We start from the raw sequence: 15,890 nt of genomic DNA on the forward strand, positions 1-15,890 counted from the left end.
TGTTGCCTTTCAAGTTATTCTTTGAGTTGTTCTCAAGTTATTCTCTCTGAGTTCATGAGCACCTTGAGTGCAGGGCTATGCCATAACTATCTTTGTTATCCCAGTACTCAACACTGTAGTTCCTCATGTTAGGAATCCAGAACTAAGATTTTCTAGTTCTGCTATAGCCTGCATATTTTCCTTATGGCCAACAGAGGGCAAGTCATGCATTAAAGCCAATAAAGACACTAGTTCCAAGCACTGATGTGATGGCCTGTTGTCCACCTGTTATATTAAGCACTTTTACTTAGTGGGACCCCCAAACTACAAAGAATTAGGGGTTACAGACCATCCAGTTAATATAAGCTCCATTCATTTACACTTAACTTGTGTTTTTATTTTTATTTTTTTGTATAAGTGTGTGCAATTATGAGGCATTATATAAGGAAGAATGTGAAACTATGATTTTTATAAATTTCATTTATGATACTATTCTTCCAGGTTAATAAAAATTTCAAAGATTTCTCCATCTTTATCATTTTTCTTTTTTCTATTCCCCACAAAAAGGAGCTGGTGGTTGGTCTCCTCTTGTGTCAAATAAATACCAGTGGCTGCAGATTGACCTTGGAGAGAGAATGGAGGTCACAGCTGTGGCCACCCAGGGAGGATACGGGAGCTCCGACTGGGTGACCAGCTACCTCCTGATGTTCAGTGATGGCGGGAGGAACTGGAAGCAATATCGACGAGAGGAAAGCATCTGGGTATGTGCATCTATTGAAAAGCAGTCTGTCAGAGTATGCACTATGCCAGTTACAACATTTTGCTGCCCATCTGTCAGGTCAAGTACAGAAACAGAGCCTCCTAAATTACTCAAAAATATTCCCACTGAATGTAAGGCACAGGTGACATTTTAGAATACACTGTCTATGTATAATTTATGAAATAAGTAAAAAGTAAAATAATGTAGGGGGAATGTCTTCCCATTGTTTCTTCAAACAGTGTGTAGTCTAAGGTTTAAATAAATCATATGCAGCTCACTTTATTTTTGTTTAATATCAGGCACAGTAGTTTGTATTGCCTGAGCACATTTTGATTAAAACATATTCATTTTTTTTTCTGTGCCTTCTGATAAATTGAAATTTCTAAAAGACTCAGAACATTTAAAAATTGATGTAATGGAGAGTCTTTCTGTGGAGGACTTCTTGAGGCATGTGTTGAGTTCCTGCTCCAACAGGAACCCAAGCACTGTGTGGCTCCTTGTAATTTATGGACAGTATATGGTTAGGATTCGTTGAATCATAACTACTTTAATTTACATCAGTGACATAGTTTCTATTCTGATCACATGCTCATGCTCCTTTTAGAAGAATTAAGTTTTGTTTGCTTAACTTTTGGAATTTTAAAATATATGTAATCGACTACATAGTTAGGGTTTCATATCTTTAAATCACAGTTTGCTCCAAGTGAAAAGCTTCCAAAGAAGAGTGTTGTAAAGATCTGCCCAGGGTTTGCAATTTGGTGATGGGGCAACCAATGGGCTGGGTGGGGTGTGGGGTGGTGTGGTCTGAAGATTTGTCAAATGGAGACAAAATTACTTTTTTCCTTTTTATTAAAAATGTAATTTAGGAATTTGAAGGAGCAAAGAATGAACTGTTAGTGTTTAATGGGGACAGGGTTTCAGTTTGAGAAGATGAAAAATTCTGGAAATGGGTGTTGGTCATGGTTGCACAGCAGTGTGAATGTTAATGTCTAGAATTGTGCATTTCAAAATGTCTAAAGGGCTAAATGTTACATTATAGATGTTTTACCACAATAAAATATATACAGTGTGTCTTCCATTTAACTTAGTCTAAGGATGTTGTAAAACTTAATTTTTTTTTCTGAATTGTCATGGTAAGAGGAAAAATGTCAGGTAAAAACCTATTATCAATAAGGCTAATAGGCAACAAAATGATAATACGACTTGGGTAACAAATTGCCCTCGTTTGACTTTCCTTAGACACTAATGTTATGTTAAGACCTAATAGATTGTGGTCTACTTAATTTTTTTGTCTCTGGAGCGCTTATTATTAAGTTTGTCAGTAAATGCTGATGTAAATTGAATCAAGAAGAACTAGTTAATTATCTAACACTAATTAAAAGAATAAAATGGGAAGGAATTTGTGAGTGTTTTTAGGGCTGCCTGACAAAGTTTCCAAACAAGCACTTGCCATGTATATAATTGGAAGCAGTTATTCAGTTCAGTTCAGTTCAGTCACTCAGTCTAGTCCGACTCTTTGCGACCCCATGAATCGCAGCACGCCAGGCCTCCCTGTCCATAACCAACTCCCGGAGTTCACTCAAACTCACATCCGTCGAGTCGGTAATGCCATCCAGGCATCTCATCCTCTGTCGTCCCCTTCTCCTCCTGCCCCCAATCCCTCCCAGCATCAGAGTCTTTTCCAATGAGTCAACTCTTTGCATGAGGTGGCCAAAGTATTGGAGTTTCAGCTTCAGTCCTTCCAAAGAACACCCAGGACTGATCTCCTTTAAAATGGACAGATTGGATCTCCTTGCAGTCCAAGGGACTCTCAAGAGTCTTCTCCAAAACCACAGTTCAAAAGCATCAATTCTTCGGCGCTCAGCCTTCTTCACAGTCCAACTTTCACATCCATACATGACCACTGGAAAAACCATAGCCTTGACTAGACAGACCTTTGTTGTCAAAGTAATGACTCTGCTTTTGAATATGCTATCTAGGTTGGTCATAACTTTCCTTCCAAGGAGTAAGCATATTTTAATTTCATGGCTGCAGTCACCATTTGTAGTGATTTTGGAGCCCCCCAAAATGAAGTCTGTCACTGTTTCCACTTATTCCCCATCTATTTGGCATGAAGTGATGGGACTGGATGCCATGATCTTAGTTTTCTGAATGTTGAACTTTAAGCCAACTTTTTCACTCTCCTCTTTCACTTTCATCAGGAGGCTCTTTAGTTCTTCTTCACTTTCTGCCATAAGGGTGGTATTATCTGCATCAGATCAGATCAGATCAGATCAGTCGCTCAGTCGTGTCTGACTCTTTGCGACCCCATGAATCTCAGCACGCCAGGCCTCCCTGTCCATCACCAACTCCCAGAGTTCACTCAGACTCACGTCCATCGAGTCAGTGATGCCATCCAGCCATCTCATCCTCTGTCGTCCCCTTCTCCTCTTGCCCCCAATCCCTCCCAGCATCAGAGTCTTTTCCAATAAGTCAACTCTTCGCATGAGGTGGCCAAAGTACTGGAGTTTCAGCTTCAGCATCATTCCTTCCAAAGAATATCTGAGGTTATTGATATTTCTCCCAGCAATCTTGATTCCAGCTTGTGCTTCATCTAGCCCAGCGTGTCTCATGATGTACTCTGCATAAAAGTTAAATAAGCAGGGTGACAATATACAGCTTTGACGTACTCCTATTTCTATTTGGAACCAGTCTGTTGTTCCATGTCTAGTTCTAACTGTTGCTTCCTGACCTACTTACAGATTTCTCAAGAGGCAGGTCAAGTGGTCTAAGGTATTATTTAAGAATAAGCAGGTTTAACTGTATAACACAGGGAACTTTGCTCAATATTATGTGGCAGCCTGGATGGGAGAGCAGTTTAGGGGAGAAAGGATATGTGTATATCTATGGCTGAGTCTGTTTGCTGTCCACCTGAAACTATCACAACATTGCTAATTGGCTATACTCCAATATGAAATAAAAAGTTTTTTTTTTTTAAAGAATAAGTTAAAGTTAAATGAAGCACTTATAAAAACTTTCTACTTATAAAGAGAAACTTTATTCAAAATTGCATATAATTTTTCAAAATTAGGTAACTAATGGTTGTGCTTATTCTCTCAGTCATATGCAATCTTTGAAGCCCATGGACTGTAGCCTGCCAGGCTCCTCTGTCCATGGGATTTCCCAGGCAAGAATACTGGAGTGGGTAGCCATTCCTTTCTCCAGAGGATCTTCCAGACTCAGGGATCAAACCCTCATCTCCTGCATTGCAGGCAGATTCTTTACTGTCTGAGCCTTCAGGGTGCCTGCTTATTCTTCTTGTATGAATTAAGGTTTATGTTTTTCCCACCTTCAACTCCATTTGATTGAGAAAGTGTGAAAATTCTTATTTTTCAGTGAATCAGGTTCTAGGGGAACCACATCTAAGCATCACCTTCTGTCAGTCTGTTTAATGATCAAGTGCCCTGTGGAAGTAGGGTCAAGAATGGTGGCGTTGTTAATACTAGACCATACAGGTGAGGACAGAAGGATCCCTCAGATCTATGCATCGTATCACACAGAAAAGACTGGTGAAGTAGCCTGCCTCCCACTCCTGAACTTATATAAATAGAGACCTGGCCTACCCTGCCTGTGCCCCCAGCACTTCATGGTGCCTGGGTCTGAGCAGAAAGTTGGTCAATGTTTGCTGAATTATTGAGTGAGTGGACTCTATCTTCTGGCAGCTTGCCTTTCTTGAGCTCTCTGCTCTGTGCTTCTCTGTAGCCCTTTGTCCCAGCTTGTAGCCCTTGGTCCTTGAAGGTCTAGTGTAGGTGTTTCTCCTCTCTTAGCATTTTTAGTTCCTTTAGGAAATGGGCTCATCCTTGCATCTTCAGCATTCATTATCATGGGGTAAGTGAATTCACCTCTTACTCCGGGCCCATTGTACACAATTGGCATTGACAGCAGTAAGTCTTACTACTTGATAATTATGAATTATACTTTCAGTTACTTTAAAAACATTAGGCACAGTGAGCCACCCTTATCATGAGTCTTGGGAATGGGCCAGCCTTGCAAGCAGGCCTTTCAGATGGTAGCAGTCAGAATTTCCCTGCTGACTCTTCTGTGTACATGCTCACTTACTTCCTTGTGGGTGTAGGACTGCAGCCCTGGAGGCTGTTAGCTGGGGGCTGGTCTTTGCTCCTAGAGGTCTCCTGCCTCCCTTGTGCTTTCTGTGTGGCCTGCTCTTGCAGCAGCAGGTCAAGTCCCTTTCACCTGGTGATATGTTTCACATTAACATTCATTGATGGGTGACTGCTTCCATGGCTAAATTAGATTTCTGTTTGAAAATAACCAAATAAATCACAGTACTCAGAACTGTAAAATACACTCTAAAAGGATTTTATTTAAATAAAATATAGGACTGTGTCTTAAATGAAGGTAAAATTATTGCCATCTCTTGCCAAGTGGTGCCCTACTTCTCAGGACACACACACTCTTTTGATGTGCAGAGTAAATGTCCTCATTTGAAATGCAGTGGAAGAGATATCACTGAAAAAAAAAAAGGTGAGAATAAGGGGTTCATTTCCTATAAGATGTGAACAAGCATGGATTATAGTCCGTTGGGAAACCAGGTGGCTTGACAAGGCTTGATACTGAACATTCATAGGACTTAGAAGATGTTTGTAAGTTCAGTCCAACTAAATAAGAAAATGGCCAGAATCTTCAGATGCTGAGGGTCATGGAACAGCACTGAAGTGAACAATACAACAGATCAGTGATCACTGGCAAAGTTCAGTAATGTTTATTTTATTTTTTATAATTAACTTATTTTATTTATTTTTTGATTATTTTATTTATTAATTTTTGGCAGCACTGGGTCTTCATCGCTGCATGTGCTTTATCTGGTTGCTATGATCAGGGGCTACTCTTCCTTGCAAAGCATGGCTTTCGTAAGTGGTGGCATGTGGGCTCAGTAGTTGTGGCTTGCGAGCTCTAACTCACAGGCTCAGTAGTTGTGGCACACATGGGCTTAGTTGCTCCCTGGCATGTGGGATCTTCCCAGACAAGGGATCAAACCCTTGTCCCCTGCATTGGCAGGCAGATTCTTAACCACTGGACCACCAGGGAATTCCCAGTCATGTTTATTTTCTACTTTTCCCTGAGAATAAATCAACTAACACATATCAATCTACTGTGATTCTTGGATTCAGACAAGAATTTTGTGAGGCAGTCCTTGTGTATCAGGATTCTTATCTATAGGGCAATGTGAGCTCTGAGTTCCATGGGGGCCTCTGGACCAGGCTGGGGAGAGGTGTGGGCTCCATCCACTCTCCTGCTCTGGGGTTGTGGTCTGTGAGCATGCCTGGTGGGCAGGAGAGGTCCGTGGGTGGGCAGTCTAAAGCTCTGACGTATTCCAGGTGGATGTCAGGGCTCCAGCTCCATCCCTGCCTACCTGAACATCTGTTAGGTCTTCCTGGGGCTCTGTCACAGACTTTGACCAGTTATCTTTTTCAGGCTACTAGCCTGCCCTGACTTTGTCTCTTCTCCCTCTCAGTTCCATTTGGTGGGAACAGTGGGCTGACTCTATAAAAGCCAGACTGATGCACCCTCTCCCGTCAGGCGACCATAGCTAATAGCTTGCTCTGCAATGGTGTCCTTTTGTCGAGGCTCATCTGGCCCATTACCACTGGGTCCCTGCTCAGCCATGGGCACCTTTCCTCCTAGAGGGTGTTTTTTTCTTCTGTCTTACTTTGGCTTCACTCTCATCATCTGTTTCTCCCTCTTTTCTTCTATCCTTTTGTTCTTTATTTTTTCATCTATCATTAAATATTTTTCTCCTCATTTCTCTCTTCTCTCCATTTCCTCCTATATTCTCCCTCCTTTCTGTATTGCTACAAACTCTAGAGAATCAACTCAAAGCAGTCTAGGTACTTGCGAGTCCAGTGACACTGAGAAGGGGAGGATTTAGCTGGGTCTCTGGCATGGTTGTAACTAGGAATCAGCCCGGCCTTGTACCTTCTGTGAACTGGCTTCTGATATTCATGTTTTCCTGTACTGGCTCAGAAATCTGAGGAAACATGCTGACTTCTGTGGCTCTGGCTGAGGGTCATCTCATATCTCATGGCTTATGGCCAGAGAAAGAGCTGGTCTGATCAGGACAGCTCTCAGACTACCCTGTACCAAGCACTGAAACCCCTGGGTTGGTAGGTGGGGCCATATAAGGACTTCATGTCCACCCTGATGAGAGCACTTAGGAGGGAGAGATGTTGGGAGGGCCATACTATCACATTTCCTGTTTGTTTGTGTTTTTTTGGTCTCTCTTTCACTCTCTCCCCATGACCTTTTGCTTTCTTTTCTATTTCTCTGGTTTCCTCTTCTCACACATCTTATCTTTCTACTCCTCTCTTTCCCATTTTCTCTACAAAAGAAAGGACCTAGACTGCTATGGGTCCTGCTAATCAGCAGGTGGCCAATGGACCAGCAGCATCACTTGATAGATCTTGATAGAAATATGGACTTTCAGCCCCCACCCAAATATATTGAATAGAATCTGCATTTTAACAAGATGACCAGGTGATTCCAGTGCAGTTTAGACTGTGAAAAGGACAGACTGGAATGACCCAAGTCCCATCTGTGGGGAAAACTGTTCCGCACCTTAACCTAACCTCCAGCTTTCCAGATCAGAGGGGACTGTGCTCCCTGCTTGAGGATGTAGCTCATCCCACCCATGTGTTATGCTGGGCAGGTCATGCTTTCTGTAACAAGACTTCAGGAACCTCACTTCAGTAATATTTGGCTACAGGCCATCCTCTTTATCCCTGATAGTCACCAACCTCATGGGGTGAAGCCCAGGTATTTTTTCATTGTTATCAATAAATAACAAGTGGTTAAAGTTAGTTCTACCTTGGAAAACTATAATATACCCTGACTCTACACTCTGCATTTGTTAGGGGTTTATTCTTCATATGAAAAACTCATCAGAACTCTAGTTCAAAAGTTACACTCTATGAATTTAAGATGGAAGTTGCTATTTGTAAGGCAATGAACTTAGATTTTTAAGTGGATAAAGTGGATTTTTCTTCCTATGCAGGCCCTTTGCGTGAAAAAAGACATTCTTCTAAGAAATGAGTGGCAAAATATATTTGAGAAAGATAAGAAAAGAAATGATTTGAAATAAACATAAGTTCTAGTATAAATAATTCCATTTAAGGATTTCTTTTGCCTTGAAAAAATAAGTAGCAGTAGGTCCTTAAATGAATATAAAATAGAGCAAATCATCTGAAACTTTGTTCTTCTTTGGATAATTTCCAACCTAGAACACCAAGTAGACTAATTAATGAGATTAATTAATATTGAATTGAAAGATTCACAAGAATTGCACAGTGTTCTAAGAGAGCAACAAAGGTGAGCCCAAGGGTGTAGGGTAGAAAAAAGACAGGGAAATATTGGAAGCATGAGGGTTGTGTTGGAGGCCATTTGTTGGTTATATATGCACCAATTTATTTTAGAGAAAGAGCTGATGCACACATGGCAAAATATTTACCTTGTTAAAATAGATCTAGATTGTTGGTACATGTATATCTGTTTCGGCAGGGATGTTTGAAATGTTGCATAATCAAATTAATAAAACATATTGGATTCAAGTTTAAATGAATTATGTTTACTTGGTATAAATAGAAAGATCATATGACTGTGTGTAGTTTCAAAATAAAGAGGGATAAAAGCAGTGTTGAATCAGAATAAGAAAAACTGGACTCAGAGACAAGGAAGAGGGTTTGTATGTAAGGAAGTAGGTACTATGCTACATGTGAAGCTCTGTCGAGATAGAAGGAGCAGAAATTCTCTTGACAGAGATTTCTGCTAATTCAGTCATTAAATATATGTTGGTTTATTTCAGGTCTATGTTGATACATTTATTGCTAATGAGTTGATGACCCAACAGAGCCAATCCCTGCATCAGGTAGGAGGTTGCTCAGAAGGGTCTGCCGAGTGTACCTCGGCTGTCTGAGGCTTGTACTAGTTCTGGACTCATTGATTTCAAGTTTGGCTCTGAGACTGGATGGTTTCGAGCACAGCAGGAGCAACACTTCAGTGATTCTGTATTGATCTCTTCCACGTCCTTGGCCTTGGTGAGGACATGGCCTTCCACTTCCTAACCATCCACATCATAGACGTGGAATGCATTGATTTCTAAGGCAGTGACTGTGTACCGAGGTCAGTCTTGTTGATTGCATTTACCATCACGGACCACAGTTGAATTTTCTGTACACATCTCCCCCTCCTGGGCTCTGAGAGCTATTAGTTCAGGGATTGATTGCCCCAGAAGGCCAGGCCTATTACAGTTTCTCAATAAGGAGTTGTTAGATTGAGTTAAGGAAAAGTTGCTATTCTCAAACAGACCTCAACCCAGATGGTTAGTTAGGTTAAAACTTAGCCAACCATGTGATGCTGCTTATATGATGGGAGGCTTTCAGTGCCAGGTCTAACAAGAGGCTTGACACTTTTCTCCCACAAAGTTGTACCAGGATGATGCCCTATTGAACCAAAGACAGAGGTAGTCCCATTTGCCCTTCACTGCAGGTCTCAGTGACAATAGAGATGAACACTGGATTTAGTCTGTCAAAACTGTTCAAAGTTGGAAAGTTTGAGGCAGAGCAGTGAATGAATCTGATCTGTGACAACAAAGTAATTGATGGGTCCCCAGAAGCCTGGGATCCAGTATAACAACTGCTTCTTGCCAGGCTGACTGCATCCAGTGGGTGTGGAGCATCCTTCCTTCCATTTGTCAATTACAGTCCTTCCCAGTCTGAAAACCTTGGCTCACATCCCTTTCTCCTTGTATGAAAATTGCTTAGACTCTCCCTTCTTTTTCTACTCCTAGGAATTTTTGTTTTTATTTCTCAAGTATCACTATTCTTTTACCATATTTATTCATCTCATGCCTATTTCACATCAATTCTGGCATCAAGGACTACAGTTTGTTTATAACTATATCCCTTGACTGCAGCCATGAAATTAAAAGACTCTTACTCCTTGGAAGGAAAGCTATGACCAACCTAGATAGCATATTCAAAAGCAGAGACATTACTTTGCCAACAAAGGTTCGTCTAGTCAAGGCTATGGTTTTCCCTGTGGTCATGTATGGATGTGAAAGTTGGGCTGTGAAGAAGGCTGAGCACCGAAGAATTGATGCTTTTGAACTGTGGTGTTGGAGAAGACTCTTGAGAGTCCCTTGGACTGCAAGGAGATCCAACCAGTCTATTCTGAAGGAGATCAGCCCTGGGATTTCTTTGGAAGGAATGATGCTGAAGCTGAAACTCCAGTACTTTGGCCACCTCATGCGAAGAGTTGACTCATTGGAAAAGACTCAGATGCTAGGAGGGATTGGGGGCAGGAGGAGAAGGGGACGACAGAGGATGAGATGGCTGGATGGCATCACTGATTCGATGGACGTGAGTCTCAGCGAACTCTGGGAGTTGGTGATAGACAGGGAGGCCTGGTGTGCTGCGATTCATGGGGTTGCAAAGAGTTGGACATGACTAAGCGACTGATCTGATCTGATCTGATCTTGTACAGACTTTATTGCTTTGCAAAAGTAACGATTTTGCTTATCTGAATTGCCATGTGTTGTCAGGTTGAGAGGAAGGGATGTGGTGGCAAGTAGAATTTTAAATATGTAGCAGGATAAACAGCAACTCTTGAGACATCTTACAAATTACAATTTTACCTTTCACAGATTGAAGTTGTTGCAGAAGTGGTGTTATTGGAGATCTATGTAAATTAGGGTATGTTTTATGAAAAAGGTAAATCTTAAACAGTAACATGGACAGAGTATGGAAGAGTTGTGGGGGAAATTGCTTTATAAGTAGAATTTTTTACCCATTTGGGAGAGGACACTGTTTTTAAGCAAGAATGTTGTTTTTAAGCAGGAAAAGTATATGATGGAAAAAGTAAATTTTTACCGAGAAAGGTACTCTGGCAGCACACCCATCTTAAGGAAATGTTGCTGAGCCGACTTTTAGGACGGTGGAAGAAAGGGCAGCTCAGGGAGCATCCTTCCAGGATTTCATGGAAATTCTTCCTACTGACTGCAGTTCTGGCACTTAGCTTCATTAAGACTGAGTTTCATAGGGAATGACTGTTAAAGTCTACAAAGTCTACAACTTTCACACATAATATAAACATAAAGAATGCGCAGATATGCTGTGTACTTCATGGGTGATTTCCTGGGTCTGTAGTTCTGACATAAAGACAGGTATTTGGTATAGTTTGGTACCAGACTAACTGGGCTCTTGAGAAAATGGCCCACAGTGGCGGCAGCGTGAGTAGAGTGACGCCACGTTCACAGCCCTCTGCGGTTTCTGCACTTCCAGTTAAATTTTCTACTGTTGATGCGGACCACATTTTATAAATTTGTACAAACAAAAGCACTAATGGAATTTCTTAGTTATATTTATTTATTTTTGGTCGTACTGGTTCTTCGTTGCTGTGTGCAGGCTTTTTCCGGTTGCAGTGCAAGGGCTTGTCCTTGCTGTGGCTTCTCTTGTTGCAGAGCACAGGCCCCATGCACATGGGTTTCAGCAGCTGCAGCATGTGGTCTCAGTCGTTGTGACTCACAGGTGCTACAGCTCATAGGTTTCAGTAATGGTGGCTTGTGGGCTTAATCCTGGACCAGGGATGGAATCCATGTCTCCTGTGTTGGCAGGTGGATTCTTATCCACTGTGCCACCAGCATGGGACACAATAATGAAATTTTAAAATTTTGCAAAAAGGAAGACAGGCTTTGAGGATTTTTTTTTAATATTAATATAGGAGTCTCAAAATTTTGAGAAAATAAGAATTTCTGATGAGCAAACATCAGACTTTCAGAGCAGTTATGATTAGGACAGCAGTTGAGAAGCTGGATGCTATTCAGTCATGTTTAAAGGTCTCAGACAGAAAGAAATATTGGTTCGACCAGGGGCCAGACAACTTCCCCTGTGAACGGACAGATAATAAATATTTTTGGCTTTGTAAACCTTATAGTCTCTCTTGTGACTGCTCAGCTATGCTGTCCTGTGAAAGTAGCCACAGGTAATATGTACTAATAAATGAAGGAGTGTGGCAGTGTTCCAATAAAACTTTATTTACAAAGCTATGCAGTCAGCTGGTTCTGGGTTTAGGTTGTTTATCCCTGGTCTAGTCCATTTTAAAAAATCTATTTAAGGTGTAATGTAGGGATCCAGTATGAGAAATGAAAATTATAGCATCAATGTGACACAGTATAACCTCTCAGACTTGCATTCCACAGAATTTTGCTAATATTCCTGCTTAGGACAGTACTTTTCAAATTGTATCCTAGGAAAACTTTCTTTTCATTGTAAATGTATGCATGTAATTTGATGTCTTTCAGGATAAGATATAAATACTACATATCTGACCTATGATATCATTACATCACACTTAGCGTAAAACTAAGTTTAAAAAAAAGAATCAGTTTAAAGAAAAATGTTAAAACAGTAAGAAGTGCTAACCCACACTGAGTACTTAGCAAGCGCCTGACACTACTTCATGTGTTTTATACATATTTATTAAATATATCCTCATACCAGCCCTCTAATGCCCAGTTTACAGAAAAGGACGCTGAGGTATGAAGAGTTCAAGTTCAGTATCCTAGACTCACAGAGCTTGTTTGTGAAGTCACAAAGGTTTAAACTCCAGCTGTCTGGCCACAGGGCCCACATTCAAACCACCTTGCCACAGTACAGAGGGTTCATGCTGGAGAGGGATAAAACGATGGTGCAGAATGGGGATCCTCTTCCTTAGGACACGGGAAGCAGGCACTCTCAGACAGTGCTAGCAGCATAACATGTCATAAAATGGGTTCATGTTCAACTCATGTCTCCTGCATTGGCAGGTAGATTTCTTTACCACTGAGCCACCAGGGAAGCCAAGATGCTCAAAACGTATACCCAAAGCAGGATCTGGAAGAGATGTTTGCACACCCATGTTTATCACAGCATCGTGCACATCCTTAGAAGATGATTTCTATCAACTTAAGTGTTCAAAAGCACCCACAAAAATACACCCACTATTTAGAATTCTGAAGATGGCAATCCAAAAAGAGTGGTGCTATTAAATTCCATCAATATATTGTCTACACCAAGTAACAATTCTACGAGTTAGTCCCACCAGAATACTAAGAGATGAGCAGAAAGTGCCTTTGAGAAAATTAAGTACATTGTTTATAGTCATGATCCAGTAGTCTGTCAATCGGTGAATACATAAATACTTCATTTTATGGAATGATATAATATATGGAATTCTTTCCTTTCAAAACAAAGAAGTTACTTAATTAATCTATTTATTTATTTGAAGTAACATGGGTTTAAAACATTATATAATTTTCATGTGTACAACATTATCAAATACATTTACTGATAAAGAGCTTTAAGAAATAATTTTTTATAGCAAGGAAAGAGTATGTATTTATTGTGTTTCCATTAGAAATTTCCAAGATGAACATATACATACATGTGCATACAAATATATAGAGACTATTTCTGGAAGCACACAAGATAAATTATGAATAGCATTTCTCATTTTGGGTAGATATGAAATGAGTAGGCAATTAATGCTATTTTTAAACTACATACATGTATTGCTGCTCAATTAGATACAAATTTTGAAAGGATTGAAGGAAAAAACAAAGGAAATACAAAGTAGTATCTTAATTCTGGTAAAGAATTGTTCTTCAGTTGCTAAGTCATGTCCGACTCTTAATGATCCCATGAACTGCAGCATGCCTGTCTTCTCTGTCCTTCACTATTTCCCTGAGTTTGCTCAAACTCATGTCCATTGAGTCAGTGATGCCATCCAACCATCTCATCCTCTGTCACCCCCTTCTCCTCCTGCCCTCAATCTTTCCCAGCATCACAGTCTTTTCCAGTGAATCAGCTCTTCGCATCAGGTTGCCAAAGTATTGAAGCTTCAGCCTCAGTATCAGTCCCTCCAATGAATACCCAGGGTTGATTTCCTTTAGGATTGACTGGTTTGATCGTCTTGCAGTCCAAGAGACTCTTAAGAGTCTTCTCCAACTCCACAGTTCAAAGCATCAATTCTTTGGCACTCAGCCTTCTTTATGGTCCAACTCACATCCATACATGACTATTGGAAAAACCATAGCTTTGACTATAAGAACCTTTGTTGGCAAAGTGATGTCTCTGCTTTTTAGTACTGTCTTTAGTGCTGTCTAAGTTTGTCACCAATATTTGCTGGATTATAGAGAAAGCAAGGGAATTTCAGAAAAATATCTATCTCTGTTTCATCAAATACACTAAAGCCTTTGACTGTCTGGATCATGACAAACCGTGGAAAGCTCTTAGAGAGATGGAAATACCAGACCATCTCTCCTATCTCCTGAGAAATCTGTATGCATATCAAGAAGCAACAGTTAGAACCCTGTATGGAACAACTGATTGGTTCAAGATCAAGAAAGGAGTATGACGGGGCTGTCTGCTGTCACCCTGTTTGTTTAACTTATACACTGAGCACATCATGAAAAATGCTGGGCTACATGAGTCACAGGCCAGAATCGAGATAGGCAGGAGAAACATCAACAACATCAGATATGTGGATGATACCACTCTAATGGCAGAAAGTGAAGAGGAATTAAAGAGCCTCTTGATGAGGGTGAAGGAGCAGAGTGAAAAAGCCAGCTTAAGACTAAATATTAAAAAAATACCATGGCATCCAGCCCCATTAATTCATGCAGATGGAAGGGGAAAGGTGGAAGTAGTGACAGATATCCTCTTCTTGGGCTCCAAAATTACTGTGGATGGTGACTGCAGCCGTGAAATCAGAAGATGATTATTTCTTGGCAGAAAATCCATGACAAACCTAGACAGTGTGAAAAGCAGAGACATTATTCTGCTGACAAAGATCTGTATTGTCAAGGGTATGGTCTTCCCAGTGGTCACGTAAGGTTGTGAGAGCTGGACCATAAAGAAAGCAGAGCATCAGAGAATTGATGCCTTTGAGCTGTGGTGCTGGAGAAGACTCCTGAAAGTCCCTTGGACAGCAAATGAGTGGAAAACTCATTTGATCAGCAAACAGATCAAATGAGTCAATATTAAGGGAGATCAACCCTCAATATTCACTGGAAGGAATGATGCTGAAGCTGAAACTCCAGTATTGTGGTCATCTTTTGCAAACAAATGACTCATTGGAAAAGACCCTGATGCTGGGAAAGATCGAGGACAGAAGGAAAAGAGGGTGTCAGAGGATTAGATGGCTGGACAGCACCACTGATGCAAAGAACATGAACTTGAGCAGACTCTGGGAGATGGTGAGGGACAGGGAAGCCTGGCATGCTGCAGTCCATGAGGTGGCAAAGAGTTGGACGTGACTGGCAGACTGAACAAAAACAACTAGTTTTGTCATAGCTATTCTTCCAAGGAGCAAGTGTCTTTTAATCTCCTGGCTGCAGTTAACGTCTGCAGTTATTTAGGAGCGCAAGAAAATGAAATCTGACACTGTTTCCACTTTTTCCCCATCTGTTTGCCATGAAGTGATAGGACCAGATACCATGATCTTCGTTTTTTGAATGTTGAATTTTAAGCCAGCTTTTCCACTCTCCTATTTCACCTTCATTAAGAGGCTCTTTAGTTCCTCTTCACATTCTGCTGCTGCTGCTGCTGCAAGTCGCTTCAGTTGTGTCTGACTCTGTGTGACCCCATAGACAGCAGCCCACCAGGCTCCGCCATCCCTGGGATTCTCCAGGCAAGAACACTGGAGTGGGATGCCATTTCCTTCTCTGATGCATGAAAATTAAAATTGAAAGTGAAGTTGCTCAGTCGTGTTCGACTCCTAGCGACCCCATGGACTGCAGCCTACCAGGCTCCTCTGTCCATGGGATTTTCCAGGCAAGAGTACTGGAGTGGGGTGCCATCCTCTTCACATACCAGCAATTAAAGTGCATGGCACCTGCTTATCTTGCTGTTATTGTTCGGTCGTCCAGTCGACTATTCTCTGCATTCAGTTGGATATATCTTTCCCTTTCTCCTTTTCCTTTCATGGTAAAGACTATAACATTAAATTTACCATTCTTACCATTTTTAAGTGTACGATTCAGTAGTGTTAAGTATAGTCATAGTGTTAGAAATAGAAATAGATCTGTGTAACTTTCTCACCTTGTAAAACAAACTGAGTAAAC

General features: G+C 41.0%; 1 protein-coding gene across 2 annotated transcripts in view; it reads left to right on the plus strand.

The window, feature by feature from the left end:
- Positions 1-599: 599 nt before the first annotated feature.
- LOC129650319 (contactin-associated protein-like 3) overlaps positions 600-15,890 on the plus strand; it is a 171,594-nt gene continuing 156,303 nt past the window's right edge. For both annotated transcript variants that reach the window (XM_055578662.1, XM_055578663.1), the window contains exon 1: positions 600-740. In XM_055578662.1, the coding sequence (XP_055434637.1) occupies positions 615-740 (126 nt within the window). In that variant the 5' untranslated portion in view covers positions 600-614. The remainder of the gene's footprint in view (positions 741-15,890) is intronic.

This window comes from Bubalus kerabau, chromosome 4 (assembly GCF_029407905.1).
Source record: "Bubalus kerabau isolate K-KA32 ecotype Philippines breed swamp buffalo chromosome 4, PCC_UOA_SB_1v2, whole genome shotgun sequence".
NCBI classification, from domain to species: Eukaryota; Metazoa; Chordata; class Mammalia; order Artiodactyla; family Bovidae; genus Bubalus; species Bubalus kerabau.